General features: G+C 46.9%; 2 protein-coding genes across 2 annotated transcripts; both read left to right on the forward strand.

Annotated features, from left to right (window-relative positions):
• Positions 1-925: 925 nt before the first annotated feature.
• Positions 926-3,018, forward strand: MRPS24 (mitochondrial ribosomal protein S24). The gene is made up of 4 exons (XM_034430740.3): positions 926-1,026; positions 1,113-1,184; positions 1,271-1,382; positions 2,519-3,018. Exons 1-4 carry the CDS (start codon positions 994-996, stop codon positions 2,800-2,802), a joined length of 501 nt encoding a protein of 166 aa, XP_034286631.1. The 5' UTR covers positions 926-993; the 3' UTR covers positions 2,803-3,018.
• An 8,246-nt stretch (positions 3,019-11,264) lies between these two features.
• Positions 11,265-20,191, forward strand: SLC20A1 (solute carrier family 20 member 1). The gene is made up of 10 exons (XM_060683335.2): positions 11,265-12,168; positions 12,648-12,788; positions 12,902-12,987; positions 14,520-14,616; positions 16,136-16,255; positions 16,969-17,208; positions 17,484-18,036; positions 18,261-18,446; positions 18,661-18,745; positions 19,218-20,191. The coding sequence occupies exons 1-10, from the start codon at positions 11,799-11,801 to the stop codon at positions 19,377-19,379; spliced, it is 2,040 nt and encodes a 679-aa protein (XP_060539318.2). The 5' UTR covers positions 11,265-11,798; the 3' UTR covers positions 19,380-20,191.
• The last annotated feature ends 1,694 nt before the right edge of the window (positions 20,192-21,885 follow it).

The following is a 21,885-nucleotide window of genomic DNA, read 5'->3' on the forward strand; positions in this document are numbered from 1 at the left end:
CCCACAAGCACTTCAGACATTAAAATACAATACTAACAACAGATGTATACAATTTTACAACTTTCTGCATCGACTTTTGTCTTTACTCTTAGCTATTATCCTCCCGCTCCTTCTCTTTATTTTTAAATATTCATAATTAACTGTTTTGTTAGCAGGATCATTATTTACATTTATATCCAGTATGTTAATATCAAATTTCATTTTATATTCTATTTCTTAATTTGATTTCTGTTTTCCAACCATGTATAATACTTATTCCACACTTTATAATAATCCGAGTCTTCTCTTTCTTTGATCTCCATCATTAATTTGTCCATTTCGGCACATTCAAGGATTTTCTTTATTATTGTTTCTTCCAATGGTGCATTGGTCGACCTCCACATTTGTGCTAGAGTAATTCTGGCCGCGGTTAGAATATGCAATCTAATATAATAGAGACTTTTTTCCATTTTTCTATCAATCATTCCTAGGAGGAACATCTCTGCTTTAAAACCTATCTTTTGGAGTGTAATCTCTTCCAACCACCCTTTAATTTTATACCAGAATTTCCTCACCTTAGGGCACATCCACCACCTGTGGTAGTATGTCCCTAGTTTATGACCACATCCCGAACATTGGGGTGATAAATTGGGGTACATTTTTGCCAGTCTCGATGATATTTTGATTCCTGCTCTATATTGATGGGAGCCGGGCAGGAAGAACAGTCCTCAAAAACATTTATAAAGTGTTTTGTTTCTATCATTCACTGATGAACTACCAATAGCTGGCTGAGGAATTCTGGGAGTTGAAGTCCAAAAGCCTTAACGTGGCCAAGGTTGGCTATATAGAGGACTTCCAACGTCCCTTCCCGCCCTAGCCTGAATTCGAAAATTTGAATTGGAGCCGGAAAGGGCGGAGCGTCCTGGGGGGGGGGGGAACTAGACTTCCGGCGGAGGCCAAGCGCGGCCCCTGCAGGCCAGGAGGACTCTGCACAACTCCGGCCTGCGGTCTTCAATGGCGGCGACGGCGTGGCGGAGGGGCGCGGAGGCGAGTGGGGGGCTCCTTCGTGGGGGGTTGAGTGGGGGGGGTTTCTGCGCATGCTCGTTCCTGACCTGGCCCTTTTCTTACCGCAGGCCCTGAGGGGCGCCTGGGGGTCGTGGGTGGCGGCGGGGCGAGGCTTCCGGAGCAGCGCCGCGGCGGAGAAGGTGAGGAGGGGGCTCCTGAGGGGTCGGAGAGGGGCTGGGGGGGGTCGGAGCCTCCCGGCCCACGCGCGCCCCGCTCTCCCTTGCAGTGCCACGCGGCCCGCATCCGCCCTCGGAAGGGGAACCAGCCGGTGACCTACCAGGAGGCCCACCCGCCCCACTACATCGCCCACCGCAAGGGCTGGCTCTCCCTGCACACCGGTGAGCGAGCCTCCGCCGGGAAGGGTGGGAATGGGGTGGGGGGGCTCCTGGGAGGCCCACATCCAGGCTGCCCCCCCCGCCTCCGCTTAACCTCAAGGGACATCGCCCCCCCCTTAACAGAATTGCCCCCCCCAAAGTTACCCTTTTTGGGGGGGTGCTGGAAAGGAGAGGAAGCCCTGGGCTGCAGCTGCAACGACCCTCCCAACTCCCCTCCCCCACTGGTGGGTTTCAAATTTTTTTTTACTGTGGGCGTGGTAGGGGAAGGTTACTGCAAAATCCCCATTCCCTCCCCAATCCAGGGGAAGGATACTGCAAAATCCCCATTCCCTTCCCACTCCAGGGGAGGGATACTACAAAATCCCCATTCCCTCTCCACCCCAGAGGAGGGATACTGCAAAATTCCCATTCCCTCCCCACTCCAGGGGAAGGATACTGCAAAATCCCCATTCCCTCCCCACTCCAGGGGAAGGTTACTGCAAAATCCCCATTCCCTCCCCACTCCAGGGGAAGGATACTGCAAAATCCCCATTCTCCCCTCCTCCAGGGGAAGGTTACTGCAAAATTCCCATTCCCCCCCCCCACTCCAGGGGAAGGATATTGTAAAATCTTCATTCCCTCCCCAATCCAGGGGAAGGATACTGCAAAATCCCCATTCCCTTCCCATCAGCTGGGATTTGGGAGGCAGAGAATAGATGGTGGCGGTGCCAGTCAGGGGTGGTATTTACCGGTTCTCCAAACTACTCAAAATTTCCACCACTGGTTCTCAAGTTCTGGTCAGAACCTGCTGAAACCCACCTCTGCTCCCCACCCCAACCATATATGGAGCTAAAGGGGGTTCTGGGAAAAGCGGGGGCAGCAGCAGCAGCCTGGAGGTCAAAAATGGCTTTTCTAAAAATAAAGCATTAATTGAATGTTTTAAATTAAACAGCAGCCTCAGGAAGTCCTTGCAGGGAGAGATGTCTGGAAAAGGGTGTTGAGTGAGGTCATTTTCTGGGGTCTGAGGCTGGAGCAGCAGCGTGGCGGGTGGGGGGGACAGAGCACCCCTATCTGTCTCAGCCCCATGGCCACCTCTGACATGGCAAGAAAAGAGAAAAATAAATAAAAGGGGCTTTGGCTTCCTTGCTTTGCTCCTGCAGGTAACCTGGACGGGGAGACGGATGCGGCTGAGCGCACGCTGGAAGACGTCTTCATCCGCAAGTTCCTCTTTGGCACCTTTCATGGCTGCTTGGCGGAGGAGGTGGTGCTGAAGCGCCGGGCCAACACGATCATCATCTGCGCCCTTCTAATACAGAGCCTCCCTCCCCATAAGATTTACTTCCTGGTTGGCTACACAGAGATGCTGCTTTCCTTCTTCTACAAGTGCCCTGTTAAGATGGAGGTGCAGACCGTATCCGAAAAGGTCATGTACAAATACCTCTAGTCCTGGCTGAGCTTATCGTGGAAAGATGTTCCTGACTCCTGATTGGCATTGATGTTCCATGCTAGACCTGGCGGGGGATCTTCCTTCTTTTGCCCTTGGACAGACGGAGGTTTTCCAGCCATCGACGTCTCCTCCAGAGACTGGAAAATAGATGGAAGCGCCCAGAGATAGGAGAAATCTTGTCCATTAGTATAAAATAAATCTCCCTATTTATGACTCTTCCCTGATCTTTGTCTCTTTAGCTGAAGAATCTTGGCCTGCATTGCTCTCCGTAGCAATTGAAAATCATTTCGCTTTGCTTCATTGAATGGGGTGCTCCAGATTCAGGTTGCATATAGGTAGAGAGCCTGCAGGTTGCCACCCCAGGACAAGTGGCGGTGGGTGAGTTTCTGCTGAACAGAAGGTGAAAAAGCTGGACCATAGCTGTTCCATTTCCCCCTCTTTCACCGTTTCCTTTCTTCACAGACTGCAGAGGAAGTGCTTCAGAATAGGAAGGCACCTAGCCTGTAAAGGCTTGTGGGGCAAAGGCAGAATTGCACCCTGTAAGGAGCTCGGGGGTAAGCTGGCTGTGAAGTTTATGAACCTTAGTTCCAAGACAACCGGTGCAGGATGGCCTGGGGTGGTAGAACTGGAATGACAATAGGGCAGAAAAATGCACCCTGGAAAGATTCTTGCTTCTGTTCTGGAAAAGAGAATCTGTTCCATGCACTTCCCTTTAGTTACATCTCGGAGGTAAAGTATTCACAACATTGGCAAATGCTAAAACGGTATGGATAATTTCCTGGCAGCCCACATCCCATGCGTAGCCCAGGCCTGACTAGGAGCACAGCTTGAACTTCAGGGTGGTTTCCTGTGTCCTGAGAGTCTGGGGAAACATGATTTCCGTCACAAGCCGTGCCTCCCTCAAGTTGCCATGTTTTAACAGGCTGAGTAACTGGCAAAATTCATGGTGGGTTTCAGCGGTTTCATTTCGTGCTACAAACAAACAATGTGACCAGCTGGTCCTTCCTTGCCTGATCTCAAAAAAAGCTCGAATTTCCTTGGTTAAAGCACCAAGGAAATCTCAGGACTATAAACCAGGCTGGAATTTGGGCAAAGAGGGCAGTAGCAAATCTCTCTTCCTGGACTTGCCTGGAACTTGAGCTTGACTTGAAGGAGATTTGGCTTTTTTTTAATAGAAGATAAATAGATAGTGAAGGAATGTCTCTGCAGGAACTCTTCTTTCCCTTTGAAGTGCTGCTGCTAGGCCTGTGTGTCAGCTGAGCTCCCAATTCCTCAGGAGATGTGTCCCCAGGGGCTACCAGTAGGCCAGGGCCAAGGGAGCTCGTGAGAGAGAGTACCCATGCAGACTTGAATTCTTACTAGGGCAGGGAGGGAAGACTCCGAGCAGCCGTGGGGGGAGGCTCTGTTTTTGCCAGCACAAGCTCCTTCGGATTGGATTGGAAAGGCTTGTTTGAGGTCAGTCCGGCCTAGTGCGAACTGCACTTTCCTTTCTTCCTGGAAATGAGGATGATGGGCAGGGAGCCTTAATTGCAAAGTGGAGGCTCACCACTGCGGCTCGAAACATGAATTCATTGAAAGCGCTCGTCAGGACTGTGTACTTAACTGAATTACTGAATTGACCTATCTTGGGAGTTTGCACAAGGTTGCCACTTTTTTTTTTATAAACCAAGGTTAATGGTAATCCAGCTTCGTCTGTACCTCTTTGCTGAGCCAGCGTTTATGGATGCATCTGATGTCATCCAGTATAAAGGAACTCTGTAAGGTTCTCCTCTGGCACATAGGATGTTGCTCGCAGGGAAAGGTTATGGCTGCAGACAGGCCATTTCCAGGCAGACATTTCTGATGAGCTGCAGTGAAGAGGGGCCATTTGGAACTCCTCGGTTCCTTTGAACTCTGATTCTGCTGCATAAGACAGGGCATGGGGTTCCTGGCACTGCCAACTGTACAAAACTAATGATGCAAGCAGAGAAACGCACATGGCCCATCTCCAGCTTTCTAATGGCTTTAACTTTGCCCTTCAGAAACAGAGTCCAAAGCTTAGAAGCCCCCAGGAAGCTAAGCTGGGTGGTGGGAGTGAATATTGCTGGGTTTAACCCAGATTGTATTTATATTTCCCTTGGCTATATTTCTTTCCATCAGGTGTGAACCAGTTAGGATAAAATGCCCATCCAGTGTGTGGCCAAGAAGGTTACATTCACAGTTGCATATTGTGTCATAAGCGGAAGATTGGAACTGGCTGCTGAAGTTCTGGATGCAATCCTTGCAACTGAGTGACCCTCTGTTCTTCTGGCCACTGGCCATCTGTTTTCCCAGCCTGGCCGTCTTGTTTCATAAACTGCCACTGAAGAGGCCCGGTTGTTTTCCTCGGTGGTGGTGCTAGTGGTGTCTGGAGCACTTCCTAGTGAGTGCAGTGTTTGCTTTGTTGGTTTATGCCTAAATGATGCCTTTAGAACCCTTTTTGCCAACAACATCCAGGGAAGTAATTTGAGTGTTAGTCACAGGGCCAGAGACAACTTTATTTTTAAATCCCAGTACAGAAGAGCAAACAGCCAAGATCTGCCCTGGCAGTATTGGTGACTTAGTCATTTTCTCTTCCTTGACACAAGCCATCATCTGTAATCCATGGCTCACTTTCTCTTCTCTACCTGAACGTCTGTTGGGCTCCCTTCTAGGAAGAATTTTTTTAGACTTGATTTTGGTTTAGGTGCTTTGCAGTTTATATGTTTTGCTCTGCTGTCCTGTCCCAGATCCCCCACCTCAAAGGAAACCCACCTAACTGCCTGGACTAAAACAACCCCCCCCCCCTCCAGCATTCAAAAGATACATTTCACAGGCACCTTTATCCCAGGCTTGGTCTTAATAGGTCTTAAAAGACTTCTGGGGACCAAGAGCGGGCACTGTGTGCGCCTCCCAGGGCAGCCTTCAATTGAAGGGAGTGGCACATCCATTCTGCCCTGTTCTGTCAGACAGGCAGAAGCAGTTGGAGGTAGGCAGTCCCTCATATACCAGGCCCTGTACACAAAGGGCTTTAGAGGTGATGCCAGCACTTTGAATTGACCCAGGAAACTCGGTTACTGCTGCAGCTTGTGTAGCAGTGATATAACATGGTCATAATGAGGGGTGCCCATTATTGCTTGCTCTGTTGCATTTTGAACCAGCTGTTGATTCCAGATGATCTTCAAAGGCAGTTCCACATAGAGGGCTTTGCAATATTCCGTAAAGTTTTGCATCTTCCAATATATTTTCATCCACTACTAGATGCCAGTTTCACATCGTAAGACCTGCCCCCTGAGAAACATAGGTGTTTGCAACTGGCACTGTTCCTGTTTGATGGATGGGAAGTTTTCTTCCCAAATAACTATATACTTTTGATCCTTTAGCAACTGATGTAATTGCTCATCAGTAAAATTGGAATCTTATAATTCAGTTCAGATGGCAAGTTGGATTCTGCTTACTGAAAGCATTAAAATAGGGTGCATTGGTACAAGATGGTACATAATGGTACATAATGCTTGCTTTTTCATTATTGCAAAATTGGGTGTTTCAGGTACCAGAAGTTCTGTCTGATCCTTAAAAGTAGGCTCTAGGGAAAAATTGCTGTAGAGCTGGTATAGTTACAATTGACCATTTACCAAAAATGGTGTCTTCTCAGCAATCTAATGTCATTGGTAGGACTTGTTGCAACTTAACATCGCTCTGTAGGTAATGCAATCACATGACCATTTTTCCATAATCCACTTGCCAGTATACTTGACACTTGAGTTTTCAGTAATTTTGTATAATTACTCTAATAGAGCTGAGGAAGCCTCTTGGATGAGAAGCGAAACGTCTTCAAAGAAAACCCAGAAAGAGCAGTTGCCTCTTGAAAAAGCACCTTTGAGATAATCTAATAAAGACCGTCTTAACTGGGTCTAGGGATTGAGTGGGTGATATAAAAAATCCATAGAATAAATAAATGATAAATGTCCAACTTATGTGTGTTAGCATAATATCTAATGGAAAATAGGATCCACATCTTTGCCTATAAAATGACACAACAGCAGCCCGAGATCTTTTGATGGAGTGGCAAGTTGCCTCTTTCCATCACCTGCAGTTTGTGCTGCCTTAGGCTTATTTTACATACCTGGATGCTCAAAAGATTGGCAAACTCTACAGGGCATTCGTTACGGAGGAGAATTGGGTGCCCCTTGTGTCAAGAGATCACCCGACTGGTGGAACATTGACTCAAGAGCTGCAATTTGTTCCTTTCTTCCAAGAGTTGGTCATTACGGTAGTTCTGGACTCCTGCCTTGTCTTCCGAGCGTAGATCCTGTCTTTGGAATCGGCTCTCCTCTGAGGACAAGACGGACTCTGGTGACTCAGCTTTCAACGACCAGCTCAGCCCAGGAAAGGCAGCAGATTCGGTCTTGCCAGTTGGCAGCAAGGAGCAGCCTTGTCCTCTGGACTCAAAGTCACAGGTGGCTGCAGTCAAGCTAACCCTGGCACAACCCTGGAAGGGCAGGGATGGGATCCTGATTCAGATATCCTAAATCAGGCTTTTGAGGCCGTTGAATCCCTCCCCAAATCTCTTCCCCCAACAGTGCAGAGCCCTTGTTTGTGGTGGTGGCTTCCAATTTTCATATGGGTTGTGGCTTATGGCCCTGCTAGGTGGCAACGCCGGACTGATCTTGAAAACCAAGCAGAGTGGGGCTTGGCTGAATTGGTTGAGCCATATGACAGTCCTCGGTTTAGCGACCATTTGAACTTACGGTGGACCTTAAGGGTATTTAGACATGGGTTCAAAGTTCCGATGGCTCCCCCCTCCTTACACGATCGCATTTTAGGCCCTTGGCCAATGGCTCATCTTTATGATCATCGGCAGCATCCTACAGTCATGTGACACTGATTTATATAATTTTTGCTGAAAACTGGCATTTTTTGCCATTCCAGTTTCTGCCAAAGGGAAAAAAAATGCCCATTGCGGACAATGAGGTCAATTAAAGACTGCTGTGTTCATTTAATGACTGCCACAAAAAACGTTGTAAAATTGGATGCGGTCATGTGTTTATCTGCATAACAACTGGCACAATTTATAACCATCATTCTGAGGTCAATTACAGTCAGAAGTCAAGTAATATTTGTAGAGTAGAATAGGAAATGGACAAAACCTTCCAGGAGTGGGCAGGGTTATGTAGACTGCTTATATACTGTGGCAAAGAAGAAAAACCATCTGAATAGAATGATGGAGGACCAAGAATCCTGCTTGAGACCAAAAAACCCTTTAGCTCTGTAACCACAATAGGCGTTTTCTGAGCAGGTGGGATGGCTGAGAGAGATTAAGTCACTGGATTTGTGTAGAGCAGTGTGTCTCAACCTTGGAAGCTTGAAGATGGGTGGACTTCAATTCCCAGAATCTGGGAGTTGAAGTCCACCCATCTTCAAGCCACCAAGGTTGAGAAACACTGGTGTAGAGGAAAGAGGAAAATAAAAATTCAATGAAGCTGAAGATTCTTCAGAATTATTTTCCATTCTTTCATGGAGGTGTGGAGGCCCAATAAAGTGCCCAGTACATCAGATTTGGAGCATTGCATGTGCTGCTGTTCTTTCATCATGGACTATCGCATGACCTCACGTTTGCTTAACCTCAGGGAATAGCTGGATCAGACCATTCACTTGGCAGTAGAAATGGTTTAGAGTACATCTTTCACTCTGATTCACGTAAATACCTGGCAATGTATACAGCTGGGTGCCAATATTAGTTCATCCACTGGAACTGGAGGGAGGGAGGGGGACCGCAGAGTCTTGGCACCCTGCTGTCCCACTTCCAACACAGCTGAACTCAGAGTAGAAGAGAGAGAAAAAAAGGAAGAATAAGCCTAGACCCAAATGAAAGATATATCGAAGGGAAAAATAAAACTCTGAAATCGAAAGGAATCACAAGGATTGTCTGGTAGTTCAATCTGTGAATTTAGAACATTCTGACTGCCAATATCGTTCTCCAAATGTGCCCAAAATCGTACACGGGATGTCGAGTTCTGCTTTCTTTTACTCACCCGTTAAGATTTCTCCATTTGGAGTAAACGGTGAGCTCACTGCTTGCGTCTATTGACAAACTTGGAGAAACCCTTATTGGTGGATTATGCCTTTCAGCGGTCTAGCTGGTTCTGCCTCTGCCTTTCTGACCTCAATCCTATTTTACTGAACTGAAGCTTTACAACTTGGTCATTTCACCTTTCTTCCATTTGCAATAAACATTCCTCTATAGTGAGTCTCCGCTCCTTCCCACACTGGTTTTTTTTTGAGATGGGCAGATAAAAGGGAGAATACCTGATAACCAGGTCAACATTTATTAGGACTGCATTGTCTTTTTTTTTTTTTTTGGTAGCTGCAACACACTGTTGACTTAAACGGTGATTAACAGGACACCTAAATCCCTCTCAGTTACTACTGTTAAGCCAGGTGCCATCTATATCCTGTACTTGTGCATTTGGTTTTTCCCGTCTTAAGTGCAGGACCTGACATTTCCCACTGCTGTACTGCATCTTGTTGGGTAGGGTCCAATGTTCAAGTCCGTCAAGATCCTTCTCTTTTCCAAAGTGTTAGTAATTCCACCCATCAAAATATCATTGTTATAAAAATATCATGTTAGCAATTCGAGCCACTGAGAAGTACCCAAGTCAGTGTTGCAGACAGAACTTTGCTCTGAGATTGGTAACTTGAACCTCAAGTACGTTTAAGAGTAAGAAAATGAAGCCACTGATTATTTCTTTCCTTACTTCCCAGGGTTTGATTACTGAACTTCAAACATGGCCCAAACTGTGCTATGGAACCTGCTCTCAGCTCCTATTGCAACACTTAAGTTTTATATGCTGGTTTGCAAAGGAAAAGGCCATTTTGTAATGTCTCCCATCATCATCAGAGTTAACCCACCTTGAGAACGGAGCAGAATCAAACCAAACATTCATGCTTTAGACAAAAGCTCTTTGCTGGATCACCTCGCCTACCGTGGCATTGTAATAACTCTCTTCTTGTAGGCCTGTGCCTAGAGAAGGGGTCTCCAACCTTGGCAACTTTAAGACTTGTGGACTTCAACTCCCAGAATTCCTCAGCCAGCAAAGCTGAGGCTATGGGATTCTGGGAGTTGAAGTCCACCCATCTTCAAGCTACCAAGGTTGAGAAACACTGATCTAATGGATCTAAAAGCCCATGAATTCTCTTCTCTTTTGCTTTCGAGATTCCAGACGGGCAGGCCTTCTGCAACTGAATGCGCCCAGGTGGCAACCAGGGCATATCTGGGCCACCAAACAAAATCTTTGCTTCACTTCTGATTCAGTTCCAAACTTTTTTTTTCTTTTGTTACAGTCCCAGACCAAATGCATTATTTAAAGTACAGAAAAAAACCACGAATATAGAACTGAAAGAACCAAAGGAAACCTGGAGACAAAGTACCAGGTAATAAATCTGCCCCCCTCCCCCACGGTTTTTATCAACCACAGCTACGCAAAGAAACTTGGCAAAACTTTGTAAGAAGAGAAAATCGGATGCAAAAGTATCTCATACTACATATATTACTACATAATATATATATATATATATATATACTACATAAAAGAGCCTTGATAGTACAGTGGTATACGCACCCTGTTATTAACACAGCTGCCTGCAATTTCCGCTGGTTCGAATCTCTCCAAGGCTCAAGGTTGACTCAGCCTTCCATCCTTTCAAAGGTAGGTGAAATGAGGACCCAGTTTGTGGGGGCAATAAGCTGACTTTGTATAAATATACAAAAGTACGAAGGCTATTGCTTAGCGCATTGTAAGCCGCCCTGAGTCTCCGGAGAAGGGCGGCATATAAATCTAATTAAAAATAAAAAAATAAAAAAATATATATTGACAGCAGCACGTATTATATATGTGCAATACTGGAAGAAAGAAGAATCACCACCAGATAAGGATATAATTAAAAAGATTTTGGAATGCGCAGAACTGGATGAACTAACAAAAGAAACTCAGGGGAATAATTGGTACGAATGGCTGAAAAATAAGGAGATAAAGGAATGAAGAAGGGAAAGAGAAAAATGTGATAGATCAATTAACATGTTAGTAATAATGAAATACAATAGGAGAAAAAGGCTGAATAAGTTAACATTATAATATCTGTAAATATTAATATATAGTAAGAAATGGATCACTGTTAAGTAGCTGAAAAAGAAACTAAGATTCTTGTATATGTTGTATGTCTATGTATGTCTTTTTAACTATGTTTAAAATAAAATAAAATATTGCTGAGCACATTGTAAGCCGCCCTGAGTCTCCGGAGAAGGGCGGCATATAAATAAAATAATAAAAAAAAACCTTTTTTTAAAAAAAAGTTACACTTTTTTTTTTTTTTTGGTAACCAATTTTACAAATCCCAAAGAGCAGCCGAGGCTCCCGCAGCTCCAAAGGGAGGAGGAGAAGACGCCGCTTTTCCCGCTCAGAGGGCGGGGGGAGGGGGCGCCGCTGGGGGATCAGCCGCATCCTTCCACCTCCCCCCCCCACACACACAACGCGGGCCCTTTGGGAGGAAAGCCGGCCCCGCCCACGCGCTCTTCCGGCCGGCGCCTGTCCCCCCCCACCACACACCACCTCCGCCTTTTCGGCCTCGCGACCAGCCGCAGACGGGGCGGGGCGCGCGCGGCGTCACGTGGTCCCGGCCTATAAAAGGGGGATCCCGCGCGCGCCAGACGGAGCCGGCGAGCTGCTGAGGGGGAGGCGTGTGCTCGGGCGGAGGCTGAGGGGAAGGCGCGCACGAGGCCCGGCGTCCGTCTGTCTTTCTGTCTGTCTGTCTGTCTCCGGCGCGGGGTCTTCTCCGGGAAGGGAACCCCCTCCGGGCCGCCCGTGTGAGGCGCGGCTTCCCCTCTCAGGAGCGGCGGGTGGGCGCGGCGGCCATGGCGGGGTTACGGCGGCCTCCGCGGAGCCGGTCCGCCTCACTTCTGTGGTAGCACCGGGCGAGCGAAGCCACCTCTGGTCCTCATGGCGTCGGCCTTCCCCACGGCCCTGGCGGCGGGCCTGGCCACGGAGGCGTCCACGGCGACGGTGGCGGCGGCGGCGTCGGGCCCGCTGAGCGCCTTCCTGTGGATGCTGGCGCTGGGCTTCGCCATCGCCTTCGTGCTGGCCTTCTCGGTGGGCGCCAACGACGTGGCCAACTCCTTCGGGACGGCGGTGGGCTCGGGCGTGGTGAGCCTGCGGAAGGCCTGCGTGCTGGCCTCGATCTTCGAGACGGCCGGCTCGGTGCTGCTGGGCGCCAAGGTCAGCGAGACCATCCAGAAGGGCCTCATCGACGTCGGCCTCTACGCCACCACCCCGCAGCTGCTCATGGCCGGCTCGGTCAGCGCCATGTTCGGTGAGGGGGAGGGAGGGGAGGGGAGGAGGAGGAAGGGGTCTCGAGGGAAGGAGGGAGGGGGGCTGCCAGAAGGGCCTTGGGGGGAGGGGGGGAGGTCGGGGAGGAGGAAGAGGTCTGGGGAGGGTGGGGGGCCGCCAAAGGGGAGGGGAGGGTGGGGGGGAGGAGGAGGAAGAAGGGGTCTCGGTGGGGGGAGGGAGGGAGAGGGGTCGCCAGAAGGGCCTTGAGAGGAGGAGGGAAGGGGGGGAAGATGAGGGAAGGGGAAGTCGGGGAGGAGGAGGAGGAAGGGGTCTCAAGGGAGGGAGGGGGCCGCCAGAAGGGCCTTGGGAGGAGGAGGGAAGGCAGGGGGAAGATAAGTGGAGGGGAGGAGGAGGAAGGGGTCTCGATGGGGGGAGGGAGGGGGAAAGATGAGGGGAGGAGAGGGGGGGTCTCGTCAAGGCCAGCCCCCCTGATGCCCCCTCTCTTCCCCCCTCCCTCCCCAGGCTCAGCCGTGTGGCAGCTGGCCGCCTCTTTCCTCCGGCTGCCCATCTCGGGCACCCACTGCATTGTCGGGGCGACCATCGGTTTCTCGCTGGTGGCCAAAGGGCAGGAAGGAGTCCGGTGGTCTGAGCTGCTGAAAGTTGGTAAGCGAGAAGGGGGAGCCTGGCTGCTCCTGGAGGAAGGCTGGAGGGATTTGGTGCCTGGGCATCCCGTCAATGGCGTAAACCCTCCTTTCTGGCCCTTTTTCTCCCTCCAGTCTTGTCCTGGTTCATCTCCCCGCTTCTCTCTGGCATAATGTCCGCCGTGCTGTTCTTCGTGGTCAGGCTGTTTATCCTCAGCAAGGTAGGTCGGATGCCAACCGAAGAAGGACGGACAGGGAGCTCCCTGCCTGCCCATGGCAGATAAGACCTAATCGGGGGCATCGGCGGGCCGGAAGGGACCACGTGGGCTGCCCTGCTATCTTTAGCCGGCTGCAGGCCCAGCAGGCTTTTCACCAGGGGAAAAAAGGGCTTTTAAGCACCAAATGTTTTACAGGAAACTTGGCCTGCCTGCCTGTATGTGGTTAGGGAGAAGTGCTGTCTAATAGGAGTCTTGGGAAAAATATACTGGTTTAAGATGCTATTTTCTGGTGGCTTCTTAGCCACCCACGGCTAGAAATTCAGTCTTTTCTCAACAGACCCGGCTTCTGCCATGTTGCCTTCGTTTTGTAAAAGTTTGGTAGGCAAGGACAGGCTAATGCACAATGGGATGCTTCTTTGGTTGAGAAAAGCGCCTCTCCCTCGCTATTACAACCTAAGTTAAGCAAGTATACAGGGCAGTGAAGAAATATTTTACTTAAACTTTAAATAAAATATTTCTTCACTGCCCTGTATACTTGCTTAACTGATATAACAGCGATATGTGGTTTACATGTATTAGGTTGTAAATGTAGAATTTTAGAGTTGGGAGTTCGCTTCAGCCGCTCAGACTGATGGGAACACCCCAATAGTGAGTGCTCTCAACACTAATTATATTGTTCATATATACAGTAGTAGGCAACCTACTGCTTCTTTTTGGTAACTCTTTCCCAGTTGTCAAGTTTTTAGTATAGGGAAGTTTTTCCTTTAATACATGTAGTCTCCGACTTACAACCTCAGTTGAGCTCAAAATTTTTGTTGCAAGTGGGTTTTGCCCCGTTTTGTGTCCTTTTTTGCCACAGTTGTTAAGTGAATCTATAGTTGTTAATCTGGCTTCTCCATTGACTGCTTGTCAGAATGTCACATGATCACAAGACCCGTCGTTAGTATGAGTCACTTGTCAAACATCTGAATTTTGATCACATGGTGATGGGAATGCTGCAACAGTTGTAAATGTGAAAAATGGCCATGTCATTTTTTTTCAATGATGTCACTGTTCAGTGTTGTAAACCGAGGGACAACCTGTATTGATTTTTTTTAAAAAAACTTTATAGTATCCTGCACTGGAGCTATGTGGCTCCTCTTTACAACTAACCCTTTGAAGCTTTCTGAGATTAGGTCTTGGAGGAGAAATTATCTTTTCCCCCAACAGTCCATTTCATAGTCCTCGGATGGTTTTCTGGGAAGACCACAGAAAAGTGGGCTTGGGTTGGGAGAGGCTGAAATAGCTGCAGAATCCTCAAATGTTTTCCCCAGCAATTGCAAAACTATGAAGTTTACATAGCTCTGAAATTGGTTGATTAATATTTTTTCCCCAGATGATTCAAAGGTAGTAAATATTTCCTTTTTCTGCCCTGTAGGTGGTAAGATTAGTGTTGGCCTTTTAAAATATGTCACGAGTGTTTGCCTTGTATTTGGAGAAATAAAAATTCTAGATAATGTTTTTTAGTAATGTGTGTCAAAATATATATTCCGTAGGAAGATCCTGTTCCAAACGGATTACGTGCACTGCCCATTTTCTATGCCTGCACAATTGGGATCAATCTCTTCTCAGTCATGTATAGTGGGGCACCCTGTAAGTAAAGCTTCAAATATCGAGGTTTAATTTTATAACCTTTTATAAGCTTCTTAATCAAACACAGAATTTTACCCCTTTTGCTTTACAGGACTGAACTCTTCTAGAAGGCAACTGGTCTGGGCCATTACAGAAAGCTGCAGGCTAGCATACATACGCTGAGTTCAACCTTAGATAGTTATCCTGTCCAAGAGGCCTGTTCACTCTGTAAATTACTAGAGTCCTTTCTTCTTAAATCCTCACAGGAGCCACTATTTCTGACTTGCTGCTGGTGTTCCACAACCCCCCCCCCCCCCAGTTGCCTGCAGAATGACCTGACTCTCCCTTTCCTTCTCATGCTGTCTTCTGCTGAAGCTCAGGATCCTAGCTACTGCTAAACCAGAACATTTCCCACATTCTTCTAATCAAATTCCTACCAGCTAGGAGACTCTGGGTGGATTTACCACTCCAGCTCTCCATGCCTTGAATGTTAGATTCCAAAAGAATTTTTCCTGCCTTCCCCTTGTCTAAGACCTGCTGGCAACAAATGCGTGGAAGAGGAATGTCGTACTTCTGTGCTGGAACCTTCTGAATCTCTTGAAATAATAAATGGGTTTTGGTGGGAGAAAGAAGCTGGATTTAGCATTTTTTTTCTATAAACCAGGGAGATGTCCTATTTACCAAGGGCATTTCTGCTGGAATGCAGCCTGGTGCAACAGGTCTAAACTTCAAAGGTAGTTGAATTAACTTTTAAGTGCCTGAAACTGCCCTTTTCCCTTCGGTGTTCCCACAGTGTGCTAGAGCGACCCTTTTGGTGGGTGTGTTACTTGAAATGTATATGTGAATAATGAGTAAGATACCTCAGCCACAATCATCTCACCTGGAATTTATTCCCAAGATCCTCTTAGCAACCTAATTTTTCTAGTCCTGTAAAAATGTTCGTATTGTTCAGTTTTTAATTTTTATTACTTATTTTATATTAGATGTTGCCCTGACTGGAAAATAATTAGATCAGTTGTGATACCAAATTTGTGGATATGGATCAGCCACGATTTCTTGGTTTCTTTAACCCGGCATTGCCATTTCTAGGAGATGCCATAGTTTTATTTATTTTTTAATGACTGGATTCACCAGTTAGGCAGTGCAAAAATGGACCTGGGTATATTTTAGTTCAGGAAACCCAATTATCCTAGTTAATTCTGTGAACCAGGATGGCATGTAAAGCAGAACTTATTAGCTTGGCATGTAAGATGAACATGGCCATTGTATTAACTTGTTGGGTTTAATACTGTTCCACAGTGGCTGACATGCAATGGACTAACCATATTGGTGCTATGGTTATGTAAAAGTCATGTCATCTTGCAGCCAGTTAGTCTTAACATGCCAAAAGGAGGTGAAAGGTATTGACATTGAAAGGAACCAGGGCTGCATTGTCCTGGCTATGATGAGCCTATGAGCCTTCATTGCTGAGGAGTATATTTGTATGCTCGGAAGGGGTTCTGGGCCACCGTGTTTCAAGATGTGTTGTTTTATTTCCTAGTGCTGGGCTTTGACAAAGTTCCCCTCTGGGGCATGATCCTTATTTCCTCGGGGAGTGCTGTTTTGTGTGCTCTCTTCGTCTGGTTTTTTATCTGTCCAAGAATGAAGAAGAAAATTGAACGTAAGTAGATGAAATACAATTGGATTTGAAGGGGATTGTGCTGTGTAGTTGAGTGTTTAGATGTTAGGCTTTTAGATTGGCCATCCCCAACCTTTTTGAAACCAGGGACTGGTTTTGTGGGAAAAGAAACCTTCCACGGGAGGGGAGGGATGGTTTCGTACGCTATCTAAATCCATGCATGCGCAGATAAAGCTTCACTCACTTGCGTGAACCAGTTCCTAACAGGCCGCAGACTGTGGGGTTGGGGACCCCTGTTTTACATGGCTGTCCAGTTAAACAGTTTGAATGTAAATGTAAACTGAAATTGAAGGAAAATGGTGCCTTTCCGATGTGAAGGCTTGGAGTTTCTAGAGCTGGCAAACGATTTCCTTTTTCTTATTCCACAACGCGTTCCTTCAGAATGAGTTTCCTTTTGGATCCTGTTCCAAGGCACGCTTGGAAATATAAAATGCAAGTTATTTTCCTCATCCTAAAATATTAAGCATTCTGCAGAACTCCTGTAACTCGGGCCACATGCTGCCTATACCTGGCACAGAACGATACATAAAACTATTGCATATAACTTTATGGTGGGAAGGAGGAGTTAACGTAGTTACCAAATATTGTGGAGTGTGGATTTTCACATCCCTTCTTGTGATTTGCAGATCTTTGCTACTTGGAATAAGTTGGGGAGGGGAATGGTTTCCTTAGTTGCATCTTCCTTATTTCTGCAGAAGAGAGAAAGTCCAGCCCTTCCGAGAGTCCGTTAATGAGGAAAAAGGACAGCCTGAAAGAACAAGATGAAATTAAGGCTGCAGAGAACATCATGGCGGATGATGAAGATGGGAGCAACCCAGTTGATGTGCCTCACAAAGCAGCTCTTGAGGAGAGGGCGGTCTCTTTCAACTTGGGAGACTTGGAGGAGATGCCAGAACGGGAGAAGGTTGAGATGAAGGAAACCATCATCGACAGTGGTGAGTACAGGTGACTCACTCAGTAAGTGCCACTATAGGTTCAGTGGGGGTCTGCTAATTATTTAGAGCAGGGCTCTCCAACCTTGGCCACTTTAAGCCTGGCGGACTTCAACTCCCAGAAGCAAAGCTGGCTGGGGAATTCTGGGAGTTGAAGTCTGCCAGGCTTAAAGTGGCCAAGGTTGGAGAGCCCTGTTCTAGAGAACAAGCACTTTGTAGTTGCGTAGCAGCTTACATGCGTTGCTGCTGAGGTCCCACTGCCTCCTTTATGCCTGCAGGAGCCATGCAGCTTTCCAATGGGAGTCTTGCTCAGTTGAACCACGTGGTGAGCAACCACATCAGCGCCACCGGACATTACCACACGGTGCATAAGGATTCTGGGCTGTATAAGGAGCTCCTTCATAAACTTCACCTGGCCAAAGTGGGCGACTGCATGGGCGACTCTGGAGAGAAGCCCCTCCGGCGCAACAACAGCTATACCTCTTACACCATGGCCATCTGCGGCATGCCCCTGGATTCCTTCCGGGTCAGGGAGACGGAATCAAAGGGAGCAGAGGAGATCGAGAAGTTGACGTGGCCCGGAGTGGATTCCAGGAAGAGGATCCGCATGGACAGCTACACCAGCTACTGTAACGCTGTGGCAGACGCCCACCCTGCCGATGTGGATTTGCAGAAAGTGGAGTTGGGGGCCGCTGCTAACCGGAAGGATAGCGATTGCTCTCTGGATGAGTGGCATGACCAGGACAAGCCGGAAGTGTCTCTGCTCTTCCAGTTCCTGCAGATCCTGACCGCCTGCTTTGGCTCCTTCGCTCACGGGGGGAACGATGTGAGGTCAGTCTGGTTGGCATGAAATCATTAATTCTTGTTACTTTATGCGCAAGAATTAAGGTTCCGTTGGGGCAGAATTAGCCTTTGTTTGGTATGTTATTACTCCTGTCCATTTATTGAGATAAAACATTCTCTAGGTTGGTGGCGGAGGGATATTTTTTCTCTTGCCACTTTAGGGGGATATTTGAGGTGGTCGACTGACATGGTGTGTTTTTCCCTTTCGGCAGCAATGCTATCGGCCCTCTGGTTGCCCTGTACTTGGTTTATCAAACAGGCGACGTGTCTTCCAAGGTAGCCACTCCTATTTGGCTTTTACTCTACGGAGGTGTTGGGATCTGCACTGGTTTGTGGATCTGGGGGAGAAGAGTCATTCAGACCATGGGCAAGGATCTCACGCCCATCACCCCTTCCAGGTAGGAGTTGTCCACGCAGGATAATGTCACAGCCTGGGAAATGAGCTGCTTTTGACCCAGGAGCCGGGCTGGAACGGAGTGGGGTGATGTGATGTGAGGGCTTCATGAGCTTTGAAACTCGAGGATCCTTTGGAACTTTTCATAAATCCCATTGAGTTCTGTCTGCCCTTTTCTCATTTCCATATTGATTGCAATTTTCTTTTCCTTTCCGCAGTGGCTTCAGCATTGAGCTGGCATCTGCTTTGACGGTGATCATTGCTTCAAACATTGGCTTGCCTATCAGCACAACTCACTGTAAAGTAAGTAAAAAGGACGTCTGTAAAATGAATATGAGACATGAATGGCCCGTGATTCTTCTGTGCTCATCATTGACTGTTGTATCTTTCTCTAGAAAGCTCAGAAGCTCTAGCTCCAGTTTCCTTCTAATACTTGGCTTGAAGAAGAATAATTCTTGATTATCCAAGTCAACTGTCCACCAATTATTGATCACATTTGCCTTTCTGTTAGACAAGGGGTGTCAAAAGTCGCGGCGTCACATGACGCATCATGAGTTTTTCCCCCTTTGCTAAACCGGGCGTGGCCAACGCATCCGGAGCCTCAACTTTTGACACCCCAGTATTAGACTCTTATTTCCTTTGGGCTTCATTGCAAGGGTTGTACGAGCTTGAGTCCAGGCAAAAAATGTGTGAGGACTGCTATGAATGGCATTTAGTTCCAGCATTTAGTTCCGGCCACTTTGTTGAAGTCTGCACTTTGGTTTCTCCTGTCCAGGTTGGATCCGTGGTCTCTGTAGGCTGGCTGCGCTCGAAGAAGGCTGTTGATTGGCGTCTGTTCCGCAATATCTTCATGGCCTGGTTTGTTACTGTCCCCATTTCTGGAGTGCTCAGTGCAGCCATCATGGCTCTACTCAAGTACCCTATCCTGGAAGTGTGAAGCGGATGTGCTGAGAAGCCCCCACAAGCCTCGGCCCGCATCTTCTTGCCAAGTGGCTGAAACAGTGTTAAGGTGGCTCCACCAATTGCAAAAAGGGCAGAGTGTATTCTTCGTGCTGTATCTGCTTCTTTGCCAACCTCTTTCTTGGAACTAGAAAAGTGCTAGGTCTACAAATCATCGTGTCTATATTTCTAAACGTTTTTTTGTTTTAAAAAAATCTGGCTTTAAGTTCATATTTAATGTTGTCAGAGGTATCATTCTTCTTTTGCGAGCTAAAACTTTAGTGAGCACAAAGAGGAGAATGTAAGCTAGCAGAAAATCAGTGGTGAGTGCCACTTTTATAAATAAAAACTTTTTAAATAAAAAAAAACAGGCTGTCTGGGATAAATGTATGGGTGGGACAATGATGACTTTATAATAGTTGTGTTCTTGATATGATGTGCTTGCAGTAGCAGTACCCAAAGTAATTGGAGATTACAAAAACAACTGAATTAGTTAAAAACTGTATACAATTAGAAAGGCTTGTTACAAAGCAGAGAGGTTTGGCTAATAAGCCTTTTCCCTGTTCTGAAAGTTTTAAGGTTCTTGTTTGGGGGAAGAAGTAATTTCCAAAGTCCTTTGCTAAGTGTGTGAGAGGGAGTGAAAGATATAGTCTCTTATTTAATACTTTTTTGGTACCTGGAATAATTCTTGGAACATTCAGATGAATAAATATTTAACGAATTTTGCAGGAACTGTGTTTGAAAAGTTCTGTATTATATATCTTGTACAGTTCTAAGAATGGAATTAAATATTTCTGCCTGTTGTTAAAAGCCATTGGAATTTTCATTTAACCTGCAGGCTAGTTGTTGCTTAATTCTTTAAGAACTATAATACTGAATTCAAATGGAATTGCCAGGATGGATTTGATTTGGGGGGGGAGGGGGGAATTACCGGTAACCTGAAGAGTCTGAAACCAGATTTTGGCCACCTGTTTCTCTTAAGCCACAACTTATTCTTGTCAAAGCCTGACGGATGTCTTTGAACATAAGGAATAGTTTGGCTGTGATTAAAGATGCAAGCGCAACGGGAGATCTGCTGTTGGGGAATGCTTCTACCTTTGTATATCAAGTACAGTTCTGTATAAATCAGGGGTCCCCAATCCCCCGGCCACAGCCCGTTCAGAATTAGGCTGCACAAACATCAGCCGTGTGCACCTGCTCACACAAATGGAGCTTTGCAAGCACAAGTGCCTGTTGCTTGTGCAAATGGAGCTGTGCATGCCTACCGCTCACACACCACCATTTCCACTCCGCCAGAAAGGTTGGGGACCACTGGGGTAAATGGTTACGTACTGTATAAATTTCAGAGTTGATCTTTAGCAAGTGATTGCATGGTTTCAGCCAGTCACATCCTTTAAGCCCAACTCGCCTTACAGGGTTGGTGAAAAACTTTGGGTAAAATTTAGAGGAGGAAGGAATATTGGATGTGTTTGCCACCCTGATGGCAGCGGGGTTTAAAAAAATAAAAAATTACCCCAACAGAACACAAAATTTGGGATGAAATACAATGAGATCTTAATGGGAGAACATCGTTTTCCATTAGTTGTGAATCTTTAGATGCAGCCTTGCAATCATGGGCTGCTTATTCTAACAGGGTGTATGATGTGGCTTCAGCTTCTCTCCAGCTGAAGTTTGACTCGGTCTTCCATCCTTCCCAGGTCGGTAAAATGAGGACCCAGATTGTTGGGGACAATTTGCTGACTAAACTGCTTAGAGAGGGCTGTACTATGAAGTGGTTATATAAGTCTTAAGTGCTATTGCTAATGACATTCCCTGGTGCTTGAGAGTTTTGAGTCTTCAGTATTTCTACATAAATATGACCTTCAATGTGATGATATCTCCACACAAGCTCTTAAGACTACATAAAGAGAAGCCAATTAAACAAGTAAAAATCATTACACTTGTCCATATATTGATGGAGGGAAATGATTCAAAGATATAATTTGTATGGCAAAAATATGTAACTTAACAGTTGGGAGGGACCTTGGAGGTCATCCAGTCCAACCCCCTGCTCCCCCACCGAACTGCCGACCTTTCTGATCGACAAGCTCAGTGTTCTTAGCCACTGAGCCACTTTCAGTAACGGGTATGCCTCTCCACGCAATAACTGCCATCAATCATTTCCAATAACTTAAATCAGTCCTGCACGTTGCCTTGTAGGAATTTTAGCCCGTTCCTCTTACAGTCAACGTGAAAGTTGGTAACCTCCCATGCCTGAGTTGCCCACTTCAATTTGTTCCACAGCATTTATATAGGATTAAGGTCAGGAAGGTGCAGCTCACGCTGTTCAGGTACAAGGAGTCCCTCACTTCGTTCAGTGACTAGTTACCGCACTGAAAAATGACTTTGGGGCCATTTTTCACACTTGACTGTTGCACATCCTCAGGGTTACGGGATCAAAATTTAGAGGCCTGGCAACCGGCATACATGATGGCTGCAGTGTCCCAGGGTTCCTTTTTATGACC

The sequence above is a fragment of the Pantherophis guttatus genome, chromosome 9, assembly GCF_059756535.1.
Source record: "Pantherophis guttatus breed Tessera chromosome 9, ASM5975653v1, whole genome shotgun sequence".
NCBI classification, from domain to species: domain Eukaryota; kingdom Metazoa; phylum Chordata; class Lepidosauria; order Squamata; family Colubridae; genus Pantherophis; species Pantherophis guttatus.